We start from the raw sequence: 21452 nt of genomic DNA, 5'->3' as shown, positions 1-21452 counted from the left end.
TCAGATGTATATAAAATCGTCTGTCAGTGCGTCGTATGAGGTTGAGAGAGCTAATTCTAATAGTAGGCATAAATAATGAAGTTCAGTTTATCTTTATTTGAGTGGCAAAAATAGATGAGTTGTTTTAAGTGTAGCTAGCTTTTCTGTGTTATATCACACCTCGGACACTGGCGATCAAATATATGAAAGAGGCGCGTTCCTAGCACACAGTCTAAGCTCGTGTACGTGAACGCGTACCATCAGTACCATGCTTCTATAGCTTTTTTGACAGGCGGCATCTGTGAGGTAACCGAGACCGGGTGGGCGGCACTTTCAGTGGGGAGCGGGAGTGGCTATACTGTACTCTTTACTATACTGTGGTTATATTTAGAGTCTCTACCATACCATGAGATTTCTTCGTGTGGTGGTGTGGTGGTGGAGAGTTGTGTGGTGGTGGGGAGAGTTTCACCACCCACTACCCTACCACCCAAAGGAATTTCTTCCTTTGGGTGTCTGCGACATCCAAACAAATTTCTTCCTTTGGGTGTCGCAGAAGTCGACTGTGGGATATACGAGTAGGTTCCATTGTGATGGTGGCGATGGGCTAGCAGCCTTCGTTTTCTTTTAACCTATTAATTTGCCAAAAGTGACACACTTACAGTTTCATATTCTCTGCCTATATACCCCATTACATTTTTTTTTTAATTACTCAGCAGCAATTTACTGCAAACATGGCTGCAATGACAGTCAATGACAACTGTCAATGAGCGTTTAACGCGCGTGTGTTCGCAATACATTGCGGGGTGATTTATTTCGAATGGATAAAAAAATTAAGTATAGGATAATAAATAATAATAAATATGTCGCATCCTGGTCATAATTACGGACGATCAAATGACTCAAATAGTCACGAGTCCGTACTCATGACTCAACGGAAGTTGCTGCGGAACGCAAGCGCCATCTGTGACCAGTCTAAGAGAAGGGCACGATAGTGGCGAGAGGCCATTCTGCTTCCAGCAGTCTTGAAGTGCGCTAGTCTCTTAGGAACTGTACCGCGTTTCGTCAGAACAACCTAGGTTACCTAAGTTTGATTGAAATTAATTTGTTATAATTTACCCGAATAAAGTAGTAATCATTGATTCACTTGAGTGTTAATTATTTCCGATGAAGATATTCTCGACCCTCTTGATCCATTAAATAAATAAATATATAAGGACATTCACACACAGATCAACTGAGTCCCACGATAAGCTCAAGAAGGCTTGTGTGGCAGGTACTCTGACAACGATATACTTAATATACAAATACTTATATACATAGAAAACATTCATGACTCAGGAACAAATATCTGTGCTCATCACACAAATAAATGCCCTTAACAGGATTCGAACCCGGGACCGCGGCTTAGCGCGCTACGCCAGTACCGGTCGTCAAAATATATCATAATATTGACCGGGATATAGACCGTGATTAGTGATTACCTATGACAAGGAGCTTTGAGGGAGCTGGACAAAAATCAAAAAGGTAATCACGGTCTATATCCCGGTCAATATAAGTCTAATGAAAATAACCGTGAATCATTCAAAACTCTTATGATAAGAGACGTTATTGTTTGACACAATCAAACTTGTAAGAGTTCTGCGGAACCCTAAAAACGCTAATTGGGTGGAGTGGAACTCTTACTGTTATGAAACGGGGGTCAATGACTTTTGGCACGCGAAGTAACCAATTGACAACTTTTCATATTTTTGAGTACTACTTTTTATTGTTTGGTTTGAAGGAACTTAATACTAAAAGATACACGAATTTTTTATTTTTCCAAAAACTGCTATTTTAATGAGAAAATCCCTTTTTATTACTACTTCGAGCAGAAAGAGCGTAAGTTACAAACGTCAAGACGCAGCTTCGTGACGTCACATGTTGTTTCATACACCTAAGAAAACGACAAAATCTTAAAAAAAAAAAAAAAAGTTTTAACAGTCACCTATGTTTGACTGTCAAGTGTCACTGTCAACCCATAGTGAATAACTACGAACCATAGACTAAGCCATGAAATTTTTAATATCTTTGCTACGAACTGTGATAAGTGTCACTGTCAAACTCAAGGGACATCCCAACTGGAAGATTTTTTTCTTATAGTGGCAGCTCTAAATCAGCTATTTGACGTCACTTCCCCTTTAAACTATTTTTATGATTTTTTATACTAAAAATACGGAAAAAAAAAAAAAAAAAATTTATGTGATCTACAAGCGTATATCTCGAAATGGTTTTCGATTTAGGGACATTGAAAATTTTGAAACGTTGTCAATTAATGCATATACTCTGTCAAACAAGTCTGTCACTAAATAAGAACAAAGAAAACTATAGGTATCCTTTTCTCTAGCACCCTAAAGAAAAGGATGCATATAGTTTTTTTTGTTCTTATTTACTGACAGACTTGTTTGACAGAGTATAGGTAGACATAGGGGGAATACGCAATGAACGGACGAACGGGTTATCTATCCATATCTTTAAAAAAATCAAAGAGAACATGTTCATGTCTTTTGGTTATTGGCAACGCTGATGACCATATACGTAACCCACAATAATGACAGATCCCGGCGGCCATTACTTAGTTCACTATTTCGCACATTGTACAGTCGAGTTCATAAGTATGTGTACATTTCTTTACCCTAGCTTGTTGCTATAAAGCAGTGGTTTTCAAACTTTATGGTGTCACGGTCCTTTATGACTCCTTAATTTTTTCGCGACCCCCATAGCTCTTTCTTTGCCAAATATTAGCTATATCAATTATAACAAAACTGGATTTGCAGATTTATTTTCTGATTATGTTTGGCTATTGAAAGTAGCAAACGAGTATCTTGCCGCGATATCTTTGACGAAAACATAATTACAACAGATAAAGTTAACGGGTTTCTATAGCAAAAATAGAGTTGTGGACAACGTCTTTACACAATATGAACGTGAACGTAGAAATCCATATTTCTGTTATGGTGGAGAGCTTGCAAAGTTAAAAAAACCAATTCTCAACATATCCATTTCAATTGGTTTTCAAATAATGGCTTGATCCCATTTGCTACTTCATATTTATGTGAGCTGACATTTTCAACAATGGTAGATATAAAAACAAAAAAAGGTATAAGAATTTGACTTCATTGAGTTAGAAAAAATCAAATCAGCCTGTCATAAGTTTCTCTTAAACCTAAACTTCGTGGCCCCCCAGGATAAGTGCCGCGACCCCCCTGGGGGTCGCGACCCACACTTTGAAAAACACTGCTATAAAGTGAAAAATTGACACATATTTATGAACTCGACTGTGGAACCTACTCACGAGTTTAGTAAAAAATATCGTATACTTGCAAACTGATTTAACATACATACAATCACGTCTGTATCCCATACAGGGGTAGGCAGAGCACATGAAACTACTAAAGCTTCAGTGCCACTCTTGGCAAAAAAGGGGTTGAAAGAAAACTAAACTGTGACATTGCAGTGACAGGTGGCCGGCCTCTCGCCTACGCCACAATTTAACCCATATCCCACAGTCGCCTTCTACGACACCATCGAGTACATAGACACCCACGGGAAGAAAGGGGGTGATGAAATTCTTAACCCGTCACCACACAGGGAAACTGATTTAAAATTGCATAAAATCTAAAATTGTAATGGTTGTACTAGTTGCGATATATTTTTTTTTATGGCGGATCTCCCCGCGGCCGCGGTTGGCCTAAGAAGCGCTGGCTGGACGTCGTGACAGCGGACATGGAAGAGAACAATCTTTCACCTCAGGATGCCGAAGACCGGGCAAAGTGGAGAAGGCTGAGCAGGAAAGCGGACCCTGGCGCTAGGCCGGGAAAACGCTAGGTTGAAGAAGAAGAAGATGGCGGATCTCCCCTACCTACTACGTTTAGTCTTGGTATATTATGATAGGTGCATGGTAGCAGCTCCCTCTATCCATAACTAATATTATAAATGGGAAGGTGTGTGTGTCTGTTGTCCGACTTTCACGGCAAAACGGAAACACGAATAGGGAACCTGACTGTTCTCAAAATAAAATATTTTTCCCCTCACTAGCTCGGAAACACGTGTTTTGTCCTTTAATACCAGCGGGTAAAAACGCATTTTATCCACTAGTGGGTAAAGTAATTTGACCTTGAATAAAGTCAAATTGACTGTTTTAAAATTATTTGATTTACCACCTGTGGAACTACTGGAAGCAGTGATAAATGCATTTTTTGCGTTGTAGTTTCCTCGCTATAGTGAGGGGAAAAGTTTTGTGTTACACAAAATGTTTTTACTTTCGTGTGTTAAAAAACTCGCAAGTTCAGGATTCTATTCTCGAACCACTCACTTCGCTCGTGGTTCAACTATAGAATCCTTTCACTTGCTCGTTTTTCAATTCCACACTCGGCGTTAAAATACAACTTTGCCCCCTTGTATAAGAAATAACTATTATACCATGCACGAAATAAAGCATCAGATAATTGTAAGAAAAACATGAACAGAAGTTATTTATAAATCCAATTTCTATTTAATAAGTCAGGTAGAAACATATAAAGTAACTGAATTGACCGTGACGTCTCTCAATTCGATATCATATAAATTCCATATTAGCAAGTCGTTCAAATTCGTTTTGACAGTTCTTAAAAAGAAGCTGATTTGACTAGGAGGCAAAAGCCTATTGATATGATTTTTTAAGTGGAGATAGTCGAAGGTATGAGTGACAAAGACTACTTTATCTCTCTTTCTAACCCCCCACTTCCCTGAAATGGGGGGTTGAAGTATTTTTGGAGCATTCCGCAATTTTATTTTATTTTAAATTAATTAATTTAAAGGTAACATACATATTACATATTTAAAGTTCCTCGCCAAACTGCTCATGCATTTCGAGCGAAGCCGCGGGCAAAAGCTAGTCGGTTCTAAAACGTGGGTAGATCGATCGCAGCGGGATATCTCACAGCAGGGATTTGTTTACAAAACTTGGCTTTCATGTCTACGAGTATAAGGAAAATATATCATATATGTATAGGATATAAGTACTTAAGTAATTTCGTCATTGTTTAGTCATTACACTCATTACTTTTCTTAATAAATAAATAATAAATATTGGGGGACACCTTACACAGATCAAAATTGGTATTGGTACTGAAACTTGAGGAGTTTCATGTGCTCTGCCTACCTCTTGTGGGAATACATGTAAAACATATCTAGTCTAAAACACGAGAATCGATATCCCAGCGCGACGCGACGGAGCGCCTCTAAAGGGAAATGAGGCCAGATATATTTTAGTATGAATAGATGGTACAAGTGCATTGCTGTCTACGCTGACTTTGACATGCATACATAAACTCACGTCTGTTTTCCCAATCGGGGTAGGCAGAGCACATGATATTGCTTAAGTTTCAATGCCAGCAATCTTCGCAATTAAAGCGTTGAATGAAAATGAAATTCTGATATTGCATTGACAGTTTGGCAGCCCCGTTGCCCACACTACAATATAGAACCCATGCACCAGAGTCGACTTCTACATCATCATAATGAGACTGAGTTTGACATACGGGATTTAACCGCATAAAATAACATTTTGAAAGCGAACCCCCGAGGACTCTTTGTCTCGTCATCTTAAATATGTAAACCAAAGTTTTATAAGTGTGGTAATAAAACAAACGTAATTATATCTATTTTATACCGTGTTTTTATTGTTTTCCGTTAAATTCGACACGCATTTAGGTTCATCATCAGGAACCACCCTATATATTGCTTTTTGTTAAATTCGAATAAAATATATTTTTTTGTTTCCATAGAGAGAGAGAGAGAGAGGACCTTAATCATAACATTAAAGTCATTGTCAAGTGTTTGACGGCACATGTCAAAACAAATAACATTAGTAAGTGGTAAGGGATGCCACACGCGTGTTCAGTAATTAATTTTTTTTTAATAATTCGATAACCGTAAGAGTTAAGAGGCTAGTTTCTAAGAAAAATTGATTGTAGAACTAATGAATCTTCCCTTAAAGTTAACGGAATTCAATAAAAACAGGGCGTATAAGACTCGTCATTACTCTCATTAACTTACTCATTAATAGTAGGTACTTTATAGTTGCAAAGAGCTGGAGATAAACTCAATATCAAGTGAATTATTTCGTCATGCGTAGTCTGTTTCGTATATCTCTGTGACACGTAATGCCTACTCACATGAAAGAACTGCGAATATAACGTTTTCGTGCAAAAGAACATAGTTTATTTGCATAGGTAGGTATATATTTTTACAGCTTTATTTACTTTGCGTATGAAATGTGTTACTTACATCACATTTCAAAGGGAAATAACGTAAATGTTTTAAGAGTTTTGAATGATTCACGGTTATTTTCATTAGACTTATATTGACCGGGATATACATACCGAGATTGGTAAGAGAAGCCATTGAGATTCACAAATATAAAAATTTCAATCGTGAGGATGGCTTCAAACTATCTAATGTATGGAATCCAGTGATTTGTTTGTGTATACAAAAAACCGGTGAAGTCAGATGCAAATATTTTTCTATTAAGTAACAATCTGATCACATCACATTATAATTATACTCCATGGTAAGTCCTTATACTAACACAAGTGTATGACTTTAGACTAGAGCTAGAAATATCAACCACTAGTTAGTAGCATAACATATTATGAATCTTTGAGTCTTAAGAATAATCCTAAAGAGTCAAAATAGACTACACACAAGGTATACTATATCTATTAATATTATTAAATACAAGATACTAACACTTAAGTAGATTCTGTACAATGACTGTGTCCACATCCAGTAAATATTTGGTTTGGAAATAACGATCTGCTGTAGGAATCCCCAATGACATTTACTCGGTACCTTCCCGTTTCCTCTCCTTTTCTTTAAATGAATTAAATTTTATAACAATCTTTACTTGCTACCTCTCACAAGTTCATATACAATTATACATAAAACAGTTATTGATTAATTTCCTGTGGCCATGTAGAATAAGATAGATATTAGAATACAAATTTCATACAATATTTAGTACGTCCACATCAAACAGTGAATCACTCTGTAGGTAACTAATGTCAGTAATTTCCGTCTTTTATAAACATACCTATGACATACAAAGATTATTGTTGAAGTTAACCATTGAACACCACAAATTCAAACTTTTTACTAACCAACATTTTACATTGCTAATTGCTAGCCTAATCTAATACAATGTTTCATGAATGCAGTTTAGGTGTAGTTAACTTTCCATATTTCATTAATCTACTGTACATCTATGTACCTACATTAAAATGCAGGTGAATAAACGAGGCAGGTAAGTGAGTACATAATGCCCTGTGAAGGCATACCGCAATCTTAACTAATAATCTGGCTAGTTTTGAAATTTAATTATGATTAGTCATCATTGAAATGAATAAATCTACCTACAATATTTTCTACATTGTTAGTAGTTACAATGAATTATGGGTATGGGGTTATGGGTTATAATCAATTTCATATCATAAAAATAAGAACAATGAATTTTGTCTTAACAATAGTCAAAAACATACCATAAAATTAAACAAAGGTTAGTAGTCCCGGTTACTACTAAGTATCATTAATTAAAATTTGTGGGTAGAGAATGCATCCTAGCATTAAGTCCACCATTAAGAAAGGAACCTCGACACGATAAGAAGAAGAAGTCCACCCTTGACACATTTGTATTGTGTAAGAAAGTTACAATTAAATAAATCAATCCTTTGTCTTTATGTATCTCTATGCATAAAAGATTATATATTATATTAATCATGTCAATTGTATTATTAATGCAATTATTTACAGTTTACAAACAATTTTTTCCTAGTTTGCTAGTATCCAACATCACAGTCACATCGAGTTTGGCTACAACTGACTATAAAGTACCATCGACAACACTGTTAGCCATACATTTGTAATCCTTATTACAAGGGCATAAAGGCTACCGATGGTTAGCCAAGAGTGTTGCTGTTAGTACTAGAGACTTAATATTCTAGTTTGTAGAATTTGTAAAATGTACCTATATAGCTGAACTCAAATAACTACTATCTTTAGATATGCAATACAACAAGCAGTACTTATTAAAATTTAAACAAATATGCATAGTCAAACTTATTACTACTTTGGTGTCACCATGTAACTAATAACTATACTGATTTAACTTTTCAGATATGGACCTAACATTGTTATAATGAATAACCATTATTTTAAGTACTTATGAATGTTTGTGGCCAATAGGCAAAACAGAGTTCTAACCTTTATACATGAGCTTTTGTTGTGAGATCTACTGTATCAAATGTATTCCACAAAATGGAACAACTTTACTAATAACAGTAGGTATATTATGAAACTTTTACAGCAACTCTCATAATGATGTGAAACATAGATTAAAATACTTGTAATTTTCATTTTATTATATTTGTTTAACATTGGTATCAGTTAAATAAAATGTATAATATTTAATCACCTGTTTTTGAAACACAGACCAAAATATTTATTTGCTTGACTGAAACCTTGTTAGCTAACTTTTAAACCAAATAATAGTGCACAGACCTTTCACCACAGTATGGTGTTAGCGAACTAGAGCACAATTTCCTGTTTCCAAAATGACTGACATGGGCTGATCTCAGCCATATTCCACCATATTACTAGGTGTGTGACCTGTTTGGAAGAAATCTGTAAGATAAATAGAACTAGTATGAATATCTCAGAGGATAAAAACAGTTTGATTTGTAACCCCCAACAGATTTGTAGCCTAGCTCAGATTTAATATGAAAACACTGATATTATTCAATTATAGGCGAGCAGCTATTCAGCTGATGAGCCTATCTCACACAGTGTCTCATGATTAATAGTTAGCAAAGTCATGTCACTATTTTATTTGTTAAAAGCCACATTCACTGAGGGAGCAGTTACAATACTATCCGGTAGGCTGTTCCAAACCGCTACAACACGATTGGATAGGGAATGATATGCAGCTTTAGTAGTAGGAGTGCAAATCAGTTTCAGGCTGTGACCTCGGGTCTCGCGGCTGGTACTTCTCTTGATATGTAATAATTTGTCGTGATATAAGGCATCTAACCGAATAACTGCTTTGAAATATAACACTTTGGTAAATGGTTATTCATTCATTCATTCTATCCCGTAGGAAAATATTTTACTGGGCATAATAACCAAACTATGACAGTACGTGTCATTTTATTGTAATGTAATGTCAGACATAGTTTTGGCTTTACTACCAGGCTGTTTTACAAATACCACTCACCGTTCTGTTCTTCACTTAAAAGTGTTTTACTTACAAATCTTACTTCTGTAGACATTTAGGAAAGTACTTTGTAATTTCCAATCACAGCTTCCTTTTCTTATTGCTTACATTCAGTCAAGCAACATGCTGAAATGCATTTTTAAAGTTACATCCACCATCCACATCCATATTATTTTTCAGTACCTAGTTCTGGAAACTAGTGTTATACCAGTGGTGTAAGCCAAATCAATCTGAAAACTTGTACAAATTGTTAATTCATGCATGTTTCACACAAAGCTTTTATATTAATAAACTTTTATTATGATTGTTGTATTCCCTTGCCTGTCAGGCCTGTCTTTTCAAAACATATGTGTCACCACTCAGCGATAATTTGAACGAGATTTGTCATTGTACAGCGTGCGTGCATGGATCACCTGTCCACATTTGCTTTATTTCTATCACATTTAACTAGACCAACACCATTGTTTCAATTTCATTTGTAAGGCTATTACTATTTTTGATCTGTCAAAATGACAGATACACTAGCACAGAATAGATAATATCATAGATGGTAGAAACCCTAGATGGCAGAAATGTGATATTGCCATGGCATCGCTTATATGGTACAATTAAACAATAGGCTACTTTCTTTCTAGTCAAACCAGCTTCTTTTTAAGAACTGTCAACGAATTTGAATGATTTGCTGATATGGAACTTCATGCAATCAAGATCAGTGACATTATGGTCAACATGTTTACTTTATGTTTATATTTCTATCCAACTTATCTTTCTTAAAAATAGATAATGGATTATACGGATTCAAGAATAACTACTGTTACACTTTTCTCATAAGTATCTGATGCTTTATTTTGTGCAAAGTACAAAATATTTTACAGACAGGCAAATTTTCTGATAGCCAACTGGCTACCAAACATTCATATTTTCATAAAATTGGACAGAAAACGGTAAGAGACACTTTAAGTTATTATAGAAATACTTAAATGTTGTGCTTCATTAGTGTATAAAGCATGAGATAATGTTATTTAGACCTTGCTTAAACCTTTTATCTGTATTTTCTGTTACTGGATAATAGTAACTCAGTATTAGAACCCTTCAGTATAGAGCAAGAGAAGATGAAATGTCATAAAAACTATTGTCTCCTTTCTATGGACTGTTTAGAGTTATCAAAACTCAAGTACTCTTATTTTATGGGTAAATGAGTACTCATAAGTTGTGCATATACTGATGATAGTCAGAGCAATGTTAACCCAAAGAGCTGAGTTCAACCAAGGCAAACAGATACTCACCACTGCGCCAGTGATACTTCACCTGATTTATTTATTTATGTTTCTAACAGCCCTTTAACCTGACCTGAAGCCATTTCCTTCATGTTAAGGATTTTCCCGACTTTTAAAGGGATTTACTTATGATGTACTTGACATCTTATCCGGCCCGAAGGCGTCTCCTTAATTTTAAGGATTTTCCCGACTTTTAAAGGGATTTATACTTGACATCTTTTCCGGCCCGAAGGCGTCTCCTTAATTTTAAGGATTTTCCCGACTTTTAAAGGGATTTACTTATGATGTACTTGACATCTTATCCGGCCCGAAGGCGTCTCCTTAATTTTAAGGATTTTGACAATTTGTCCAGCCCGCTGGAGGCTTCCAGTCATTTCTGACTTTTTATTGTTTTCACAATTGTCCCAACATTTGAGGGATATGCAATTCCTGCTGTGCTTATAATAACATTGTATACTTGCATAGAATAGGGTAGATGACAAACACTGTTAGGGATTGTATCAGTTATAAATATTAAAAAGTCCATACAATAAAGAAATCAGAAAGATTCTTCAGTTAATGTTCACTATTATATATTTTTTAGAACATCTTGTAGGTATTACAGTTTTGAAATTATGTCAATTCCATAGGTACATTGGTTTGTAAACTCGAATACCGTATAGTGAGAAGATAAATAATACAATGAGACCAATTAGAATCTATAAAAATTCCTTCCCTTTATAAAAATTGAAAAACATAAAACTTAAGTCCCAATCCAACTTTGTACTTTACAAAATATATTATTATACAATTAATTTTGTTTATTTACTCAGCAATGTGTCTATTTCACAACACTGTTTTATGCCTGTAAAATCTAACATTTGTCATCTGACCAATAGTTGAATTGCACACAAATGAAATTTTCCAGGTCCATTTCAATGGACCCACTTTAGTAACAAGCAAACAGAACTTCAAGTTCTGTAAATCACTAATTTATTTCTTTTCTTTTACATGACTTAATTGTTTTGTACTTTATTTGCTCAATCGAAATAGTTCTTGGATGATAATTACTTACCTATTCCGTTTTACATCGCCGGCTGTTTGCATTTGCAACAAAAGCCGTAATGGCGGCAAATTTTATTTCAGAAATAACTTGCACGCATTCTATTGCGAATATTGAAATATTCACTTACGTTTTCATCCTCGTCGCCACTTGTACTGTCCTCTTTTAATATATTATATCAAAAGGAGGAGTTCTGTAATAAATAAAACAACTATTTCTCTGTACGGCATTCTCCGACCTCACACACTTGGTGCCATCTTGACAGCAACTGCGTGTTGCCAGTACACCGCCATTTATTAGAATACCACAGTCAGAATTGAACAAACGTAGTGACACTGTGAGTGTAGTGTGTTTGGACAGACCATCGAGTGTGAACGCGACCAGTGGTAACGCTGAAAGTGAACGCAGCCGACGCGCGCGAAGGAGGGTAGATCGCGCGCTGTCTATACAACTTTAACATCCACCCGCCTTCGTCAGTTTTCCGTGATCATGATGCATGCAATGCGTCGAAATATCGGGAGCTCGACAAAAATCAAAAAGGTAATCACGGTCTATATCCCGGTCAATATAAGTCTAACGTAAATGTTTTATTTATTTCGTTTGGAATTTGACCTTTTTACGTAAATCGTAGCTTTAAGGGCATTAAGGACAGTAAGCGTTGGTGGCCTAGCGGTAAGAGCGTGCGACTTTCAATCCGGAGGTCGCAGGGTCGAACCCCGGCTCGTACCAATGAGTTTTTCGGAACCTTTGTGCGAAATGTTATTTGATATTTGCCAGTCGGTTTTCGGTGAAGGAAAACATCGTGAGGAAACCGGACTAATTCTAATAAGGCCTAGTTACCCTTTGGGTTGGAAGGTCAGATGGCAGTCGCTTTCGTAAAACTAGTGCCTACGCCAAATCTTGGGATTACTTGTCACAGCGGACGCCAGGTTCCCATGAGCCTCGGCAAATGCCGGGTTAGCGCAAGGAGGATGATGTAGCTTTAAGGGCCTTATAACACTTGCGATTTGAAAGCGAAGCGAACGCGCAGCTTGTTCGCTGCATCTAGAGTAGAGACGTCATGCTGTATTCGTCAGCAAAATATGTAGGAAACTCTAGGCCTAGATTTATATATATTTTTGTAAACCGTACTTGTAAAAGGCTGTTTGATTTCTAAATAAATAAAAAAAAAAATGTCTATCCACTTTAGTTTAAGTCGATATTTTTAACCCCCGGCGCAAAAACGAAGGGGTGTTATAAGTTTGACGTGTCTGTCTGTCCGTCTGTCTGTCTGTCTGTTTGTCTGTCTGTGTGTGTGTCTGTCTGTGGCATCGTAGCTCCCGAACGGATGAACCGATTTAGATTTATTTTTTTTTTGTCTGAAAGCTGAGTTAGTCGGGAGTGTTCTTAGCCATGTTTCATGAAAATCGGTCTACTATGTCGCAGTCGGGGTTTTTTCAAAATTTTAATTTTGTGGTTAGGTTATGTAGTAGTTTATTAACTACGAATGTGGCAGATAGACAAGCAATAATAATGGCACCGTGGGAAGATTCAAACACTGTTGCAATCATAGAGGACTAAAAGTAAAGGAAGAGTTGTAATTCTATACATCAGTAAATGCGGGTTATTTGTATAGGCATAGTTAAGTGACATCTAGCGATAATCACACGTCAATCACGCGTCAAATAGCATGAATTATCAGTACTCGATACTAGGTGGCAACTGTGTCTCGTCTGCCAAAAATTAAATATTAGAACAGTTTCGAACTTATATTACAAGCAGAAGGAATTGAAAACAGAATACTGATTAATACTATTGTAATAATGTAATATTTCGTCGTCGCGACATCTATTGACAAGTAGCAGTACTGATAATTTAGGCTAATTGACGCGAGATTGACGCGTGTTTGTCGCTAGATGTCACTTAACTATGCCTATACAAATTACCCGCATTTACTGATGTATGGAGTTACAATTTTTCCCTTACCTATTCCTCTATGGTTGCAATACATATCGCCGGGGAATACCCCCTCGCGGTTCAACAAATAGACCACGTGACCCCCCCCCCTTGAGGCCTGGGCGCACCCCCCTCGAGGCGAATCGCGGTCAACTCGCTGCGCACTCGAGGCGAACTCGCTGCGCGTTCGCTTCGCTATCAAAATTTTCAAATCACCCGCAAGTCGCAAGTGTGATAAGGCATCAAGATCTTTTAATTTTATCTTTCGTTAACCGGCGTTATGACATAAGGACGGGTAGTCTAGACCAGCGGTTCTCAAACTTATTTTCCCATGGAACCCTTTTAGAAAGTAAAACATCTGACGGAACCCTTAAATTATTTTTCCCCTCACTAGCTCGGAAACACGTGTTTTGTCCTTTAATACCAACGGGTAATAACGCATTTTATCCACTAGTGGGTAAAGTAATTTGACCTTGAATAAAATCAAATTAACTGCTTTAAAATTGATAAAAGTAGGTGAATCTAGTAATAAAGATGATTTACCACCTGTGGAACTACTGCAAGCACTGATAAACGCATTTTTTGCGTTGTAGTTTCCTCGCTACAGTGAGGGGAAAAGTTTTGTGTTACACTTGAGTGCAAATGTATTTTACTTCTCGTGTGTTAAAAAACTCGCATGTTCAGGATTCTATTTGTATAACCCCCTTGTATAACAAATAACTATTTTTTTATTGCAATCTTTATTTTAATAAGCAATCATGATAGTAAAATCTAATCACTAGATTCTAATGTGAGGTATTACATGAAACTGTTTTTTATTTTTTAACAATTGGTGAATATTTGGTTTTATGGAAGAGAGTTGAAGTTGCATATCAGGTACCCAAAATTCACACGGAGCCCCCAGAGAGGCTTTGCGGAGCCCTAGGGGTCCGCGGAGCACACTTTGAGAATGGCTGGTCTAGATCTAGACATACTCTCGCGGCAATCATCTGCTAACCCTGCAGTCAGTGACAATGACAACTGTCAACGAGCGTTTAATGCGTGTGTGTTTGCATTACATTGCGGGCCGAATTATCTTGTATGGATAATAATTTAATTTCAATGCCATGTAAAAGTTATCTGATTACGTTTCTTATATCCGATACTAACCAACGTTAAGAAATTCGCCCTTAAATAAATGCCAGTGTTCCGAGCTGGAGGCCTTGGTCACTTTTTCTTTGTATATGACATTTATTTAATGTTTATAACATAATAGTAGTGTTACTACTTAAAAATACAAGTTAAAATATTTTCTATGAAAATAATTTAATTTGTTCTTAGGGAAATTCGCCCCTATTAAATTTACACACTGTATAATTTTATGTGTCATTATAAGTCTTCATTACTTACGTTTTCACAAATAATCGTGAGCGATCTTCAAGGTCACAATTTCAGACACAACAAAATTATTATTCTCAATATATCGCGAATTTTGAAAGCCTTTTTTCGGGAGCTACGATGCCACAGACAGACACACACACAGACAGACAGACAGACAAATAGAGACACATACAGACAGACAGACAGATAGACAGACAGACAAACAAAGACACAGACAGACGCGTCAAACTTATAACTGTTTTTGGGGTTGAAAATAAAATATACTATATCGAGACGGAGATAGAGATAGGAGGACGAGGAGGGGCGAGGAAGTGATAGTTATATACAAATAAGACAAAATAAACAAAACAAAACAAAATAGTAGTATCTTTACGATTAAATGCTGGCCATAAATATAAGACTACGTTGTACGCCGTACGCCATGTTGCGGAATTTCATTAGAACAGCAATTCCCGTCAACTTTGTACAAAAATTAAGGGAAAAGTTAAATTTGTTTTTATTAATTCCTATTTTGTTACCAAGATTTTGTTGATTAATTGAGATTTTATTAAGTTTTATTTCGTCGTTAAGGTTCTCTAGTATCTATATTTTCTTAATTATAACAATTATCCTGTATCTATCTTACGAAAGTCGAATTATATTACTAAATGTTAGTAACAAAATAGGATCAATTAAAATTTGCTGACGTGGCATTGTACAAAGTTGACGGGAATTGCTGAGAACTGTTTTTAACCCGCATACATCAGAATAACAGTGCCCTCTTGACAATTAAGCATATATTATATTTCTAGTTAGGCTTTATATTCGGCCTGTCGTAATGTCAGAATGTCACGTTCTAAAAGTTAAATTCATTTACTACGAGTATTAAAAGAAACTTTTTTTTTGCCAGATTTTGGCTATTTATTATTAGAGCAAAATTACACACATTTAAGGTACTGGCATAGCCGTGGGACACCCTGTATTTTCGAAGAGGCTGAAGTGGATTTAATCATATTAAAACTGAAGTTAAACGAGTCATTTAAACTTATTTCATATTATTCTCAAGTACGATTAACTCTTAATCTCATCTTCAGCTGTTTTTAGGGTTCCTTAGTCAACTAGGAACCCTTATAGTTTCGCCATGTCTGTCTGTCCGTCCGTCCGTCCCGTCCGTCCGCGGATAATCTTAGTGACCGTTAGCACTAGTAAAGCTGAAAATTGGTACCAATATGTATGTTAATCACGCCACAAAGTGGTAAAATAAAAAGTAGAAAAAAATGTTTTGTTAGGGTCCCCGACATCCAACGTGTGGTATATTGTTGGATAGGTATTTAAAAATGAATAACGGTTTACTAAAATCGTTTTTTGATAATATTATAAGTAGGTAATATTTTCGAAAATAATCGCTCTAAAGGAAAAAAAAAGTGAGTCCCCCCCTCTCTAACTTTTGAAACATATGTTTAAGAAATATGGAAAAAATCACAAAAGTAGAACTTTATGAATACTTTCTAGGAAAATTATTTTGAACTTGATAGGTTCAGTAGTTTTTGAGAAAAATACGGAAAACTACGGAACCCTACACTGAGCGTGGCCCGACACGCTCTTGGCCGGTTTTCTTTTAACAATTGGTAGCGATTTTTAGTAACTAATTAGTATTAGTTTGTTTTCACACTATCCGATCCATATCGAATGTATCCTTTAGAAAAAAGGACCCATCTTTAATTTTTATATATCGGAATAAATATGATAGATAATCTGAAAACGTTCTTAGCTTGTAATTTGTATTGTATCGAGCAATCGACTTTAGACATGTCTAATGTCTAGTCTAGTAAGTAGACTGCTGGGAGTAAAAAAAATTTTGCTAATTGGATTAATAAAAAAAACGTAACTTATAAATACGGCACAGTGGGCGTTATAACATTGTGCTGTATTTATAAGTTACGTTTATTAATAATCAAATTAGCAAAAATTGTTTTTTACTCCTACAAAATAATCTCCTTAGGTACATACTTATTATTGTAGCTAAAGCTTTAAAACTAAAAATAACTAAGACGATTAACAGACGATTTCAAAGCTAACTAATATGCCACAGAAGTCTTTTTATTCATGACCCCTTTTACCTCTTTAATAACTTCCAATCTAGAGGTCAAGGTACATTGGTCGAGTTACATAAAATGTGTTTTGAATCGGATGGCAGGTGTGTCTGTGACGTTAATAGAATATAGGACACATTTAAAAGGCAGAAGTTTTGTCATTGACAGTTGAATAGTGAAAACAGTTCTAAAACGAAATCACTCTTTTATTGAGCGGTCTAACGCCGTGGCTTGCGTGGTGGTTGCTTGCCCTACAGATCGTTTTTTACCACTTTGTCACTTTGTACAAAACATTTTTTACCACTTTGTCGGCGTGATTTTCCAGTGCTATCGGTTACTGAGATTATCCACGGACTGACGGACGGAGAGACAGACATGGCGAAACTATAAGGGTTCCTGGTTGACTACGGAACCCTAAAAACTGACCTAACTATTGAAGTGCAACTTCTAATGTGACTTCCAACTGACAGCTAACACTCAGTCATTGTTACGTTGCGTGAAATGCCGCTCACTCAGCGCGTAACATTCTGTCAGTGTCGTTGCGCTCAACGCGACTCACTCATTCCATTCATTCACTTATTCACTCAGTCAGTGACAGAACAGAATGCCCAGAATGGTTTTGAATGGTGGAATGGTTGGTTGGAATGTCTGTGTTTTATATTAAGAAGATAGACGTAACTAAACGTGATGGTCACTTGACAAAATGGTTCGAATGTGGGACTTCTGGTTCGAGCGCCATCTTAGCGGTCTCGCTTCGTGAATAGGTAATTAATTTGTTTTACTCATTAACTAGTGTGTGTTTTATGTTACGATCGAGTGCAAAATAATGTGAGCTAGTAGGTAGCAATGTAAAATAAAATGTTTTATTACTCGAGAGTTTAGTTCAAAGGATTGAAATAATTATAGTACGAGTAATATTAGTAGTTTGTACGCGGACATTAAAATAAACACGTGCCATGTGTTTGTACACGGAAGTATAAACTCGTAGTTTTGATTGGGCAATACACTAATACTTACAAATAAAGTGTAGGTATGGTTAATAATACGAGACTTGTATGTCCTTAACATAATAGTATATACATTTCGTTATAAGTGCGAGAAGTATGTCATTACTTCACGAGTCCCGAGACATTTTGTCATGAGCGGCACGTGAGTAGCAGTAATGCAGAACTTAGTGTGCTGTTATATCTTAACTTAAGTGTTGCTTCTTAAGACTAAGTGTAAAGCCTCCGCCACACATGAAGCGTTTTGATAGCGTAGCGTTAGTGGAGCGCAATGATAGCGGTGCGCCGGACGAACGCTGGCGTTCCGCTCGCAATCCGCGCGCATTCCGCTCGCAATCCGCGCTCGTTAGTTCCCCGCGCAACGCCAGCGTTCGTCCGGCGCACTGCCATCGTTACGCCCCGTTTCCCCTCCGCCTACGCTAACAAAACGCTCATGTATGGCCGAGCTTTTAGTGTTGACAACATCAATGTTCTTTGTTTTAACGGCCCAGACAGTAATTTAACAGGACAGGCCGGTAATCCAAAGCTTTCCGCCATTACTAGTTATGTCTCGCCTACATTAGCGCTCGATAATAATACATTTATGTCTCAATTTATGTGTGTACGGTGACCATGGGTTTGGAGATGTCGTTCACGCTACTTTTCTACAGGTAGGGGTGTTTATAAGTTTCACGTGTCTATCTATCTGTCTGTCTGTGGTTGTGTGTCTGTCTGTGGCATCGTAGCTCCCAAACGGATTTAGGTAATCTAAAAAAGTACAACTGAGTACTTTCTCGTGCTCGTGCTCGTGCGAATTCGCGGGGTTCATGCAAAATGATTGAAAATGTTATTTTTCTGTGAGTTTCAACAGTGGCTATCTTCTCGTGGTAGAGCTACCGGCTCTTTATGGGGCCATTAATGCAAACGTGTACAGATTTGAATGCGGAATGCTGGCGGCGGACGACAGTGTCGAATCAATTGCTGCGATACTGACATTTTTATAAAGATTGATTGTTCCAGGAAAATTATAGTATTTTATGCAACAGGCGTTCTAAGGAGGTCAAAAAAGACGAGTGGCGTGGGTAACAATTTGAGGCAAAGCCGAAAATTGTTAATAAAGACGCCACGTGTATTTTTTTAATAAAACCGTTGACAATACTTTTTCTACGACCATGCACTTAGTTTTTAATTTTTTGACTTTCTTGAAATTCAACTGTTTCCTGTATTTTAATGGAAAGGTTTGCACTGCCAGTGCAGCTGCAAAAAGCCATCCCGCGCTCACGCGCAATATCGTATAACAATGCGTTGCCATGGTTACAGAGCCAAACAAAGCGTTTCCAAATTCTTCGTTACTGCTCGCATGCGCGGAAAGCCGGCGGACGCTGGCTTAGGGGAATAGACTTTTATATAGGGTTTTAAAGATCTACCTAATGCACGACCCTGTAAATGACGAAAACATTGTTCTAGTGTAATTCTATCCCTAAGAGCAACAATTATACACTCCTTAATGAGGAGGCATACTGACATTTTATCCCGCTAGGCGGCGCTCGTGCAAGTGCCTAGGTATGTCAGTGTCATTAATTTTTTTTTTAATTATAAATGGGCTTACTCTTGACCACAGACTAGCCAAAGGCAAAGACGTGGCCTACGATGGAGTGAGCTCGCCCAGAAGATGCCTGTGAGAGAGAGAAAAAATATCGGCTTCTCGCTCTCACGTATGAAATTCTTAATCGGTCAGAAAGAAACAAAAAGTAGCCCATGTCACTGAAAAATCACGTCAATTCGTCGTTCCGTTTTACAGTGAAAGACGAACAAAGTGACAGATTAGACACTCACACTTTCCCATAGGTATATATAATATTTAGTATGGATAATATATTGCCAGAATAGAAATTGGCGCAATGATGACGTCAGATATCTACCCGTTTTCTAACTGTTTCTACGAGTTCCGGGAGACGCAAATAGGATAAATAAATAAAATAAATAAATATTGAAGGATTCTTACACAGGATTTACTGAGTCCCACGGTAAGCTCAAGAAGGCTTGTGTTGTGGGTACTCAGACAACTATATATATAATATACAAATACTTATATACATAGGAAACATCCATGACTCAGGAACAAATATCTGTGCTCAGCACACAAATAAATGCCCTTACCGGGATTCGAACCCGGGACCACGGCTTAGAAGGCAGGGCACTACCCGGTAGGCCAGACCGGTCGTCAAAAAATCAAAAAATGGTTCTAAAACCTCATGCTTAAAGACTAATGTAATTTATCTTGAACACCATCCTTCTTTTGTTCCAGCAATGGCGGAGGCAGCGACCCCCACCCCCGCGCCGCCCACCCCCGGGACCCCCGGCGCGGAGGAAGCTGCGCCCGCGCCGAAGAAGCAGGCTCGCTCGCGCGGCAAGCCGCAGCCGGAAAAACCGAAGCGGAGCCTGCTGTGTCTCGGGCTTAAGAACCCGCTGAGACGGCTGTGCTATGCTATTGTGGAATGGAAGTATCCTTTTCAAACCCTTTGAATCTATCTATCTAATAACTTTAAACGAGCAATTCTTTTAAAGCTCGGCCACACATGCGAGTTTTGAGAGCGCAGCGTTAGCGAAGCGCAATGATGGCGGTGCGCCGGATGGATCAGATTACGAGCGTAATCAAAGCAGCGCGCATTCCGCTCCGCTAACGCTCGGCTACGCTATCAAAACGCACTATGTTTGGCCGTGGCTTTATACGTATACTTAACTTACCCCCTTAGAGCTCGGCCACACAGGCGCGTTTTGAGCGTTAGCGGAGCGTAATGATAGCGGTGCGCCAGACGAAATAGTGCGAGAAGTGGTTCATTATATGTCAGGTCGAAACTTCGGAGGGCCATCTATACTGAAAAACTTCGTACGACACACGTGCGAAAAGGAAATTTATAACTCGTGTCGATTTAAAACACTCCCTTCGGTCGTGATTTAATTTATCGCCACTCATTTTTGTTTTAATGAAATAGGAAGCAAACGAGCAGACGAGCCGCCTGGTGGGAAGCGGTCATTACCGCCCATGGACATAAGCAACATCAGGAGAGCCACTTATGCGTTGCCAACCTTTGAGAACCCTAAATACCTGCTTCTTGAAGAACCCCATGTCATAGCGCAAGGGGAACACCTCAGAAGTTAGCTCATTTCACAACTTGCATGTTCTACGCAAAAACAAGCGAGAGGCCCGTTTGTTCTTGGTTTGCCACGTGTCGAGAAAGTGAGGATGAACTTTGTTTCTTTGGCGGGAGGTGCGGTGATAAAAGCGCGACGGTAATTTCGAACTTCCTATTTTTCACAATATGGCTTAAAGATTAATATATCTAAGACTAAATACATGATCATTAGTAAAAAACATGAAAAGGATGAATCCTTAAATACAAATGGTAAACCAGTAGAAAGGGTTGAAAAATATAAGTACTTGGGATGTTGGCTCAATGAAAAATGGGACCCTAAAAAGGAGATCCAAGTAAGAAT

The 21452-nt window shown here is 37.5% G+C and overlaps 1 protein-coding gene across 5 annotated transcripts in view; it reads left to right on the top strand.

Moving 5' to 3' along the window:
* The window catches only part of LOC125237588 (voltage-dependent calcium channel type D subunit alpha-1-like), a 124355-nt gene that overhangs the window by 35828 nt on the left and 67075 nt on the right, over positions 1-21452 (top strand). For all 5 annotated transcript variants that reach the window (XR_007178351.1, XM_048144723.1, XM_048144724.1 and 2 more), the window contains exon 2: positions 20263-20458. Coding sequence is in view for 4 of the 5 variants with exons in the window: in XM_048144723.1 (XP_048000680.1) it covers positions 20265-20458 (194 nt within the window). In the remaining variant the exon portion in view is untranslated. The remainder of the gene's footprint in view (positions 1-20262; positions 20459-21452) is intronic.

The sequence above is a fragment of the Leguminivora glycinivorella genome, chromosome 21 (assembly GCF_023078275.1).
Source record: "Leguminivora glycinivorella isolate SPB_JAAS2020 chromosome 21, LegGlyc_1.1, whole genome shotgun sequence".
In the NCBI taxonomy this organism is placed as follows: domain Eukaryota; kingdom Metazoa; phylum Arthropoda; class Insecta; order Lepidoptera; family Tortricidae; genus Leguminivora; species Leguminivora glycinivorella.
This window is presented reverse-complemented; position numbering and strand designations above follow the sequence as displayed.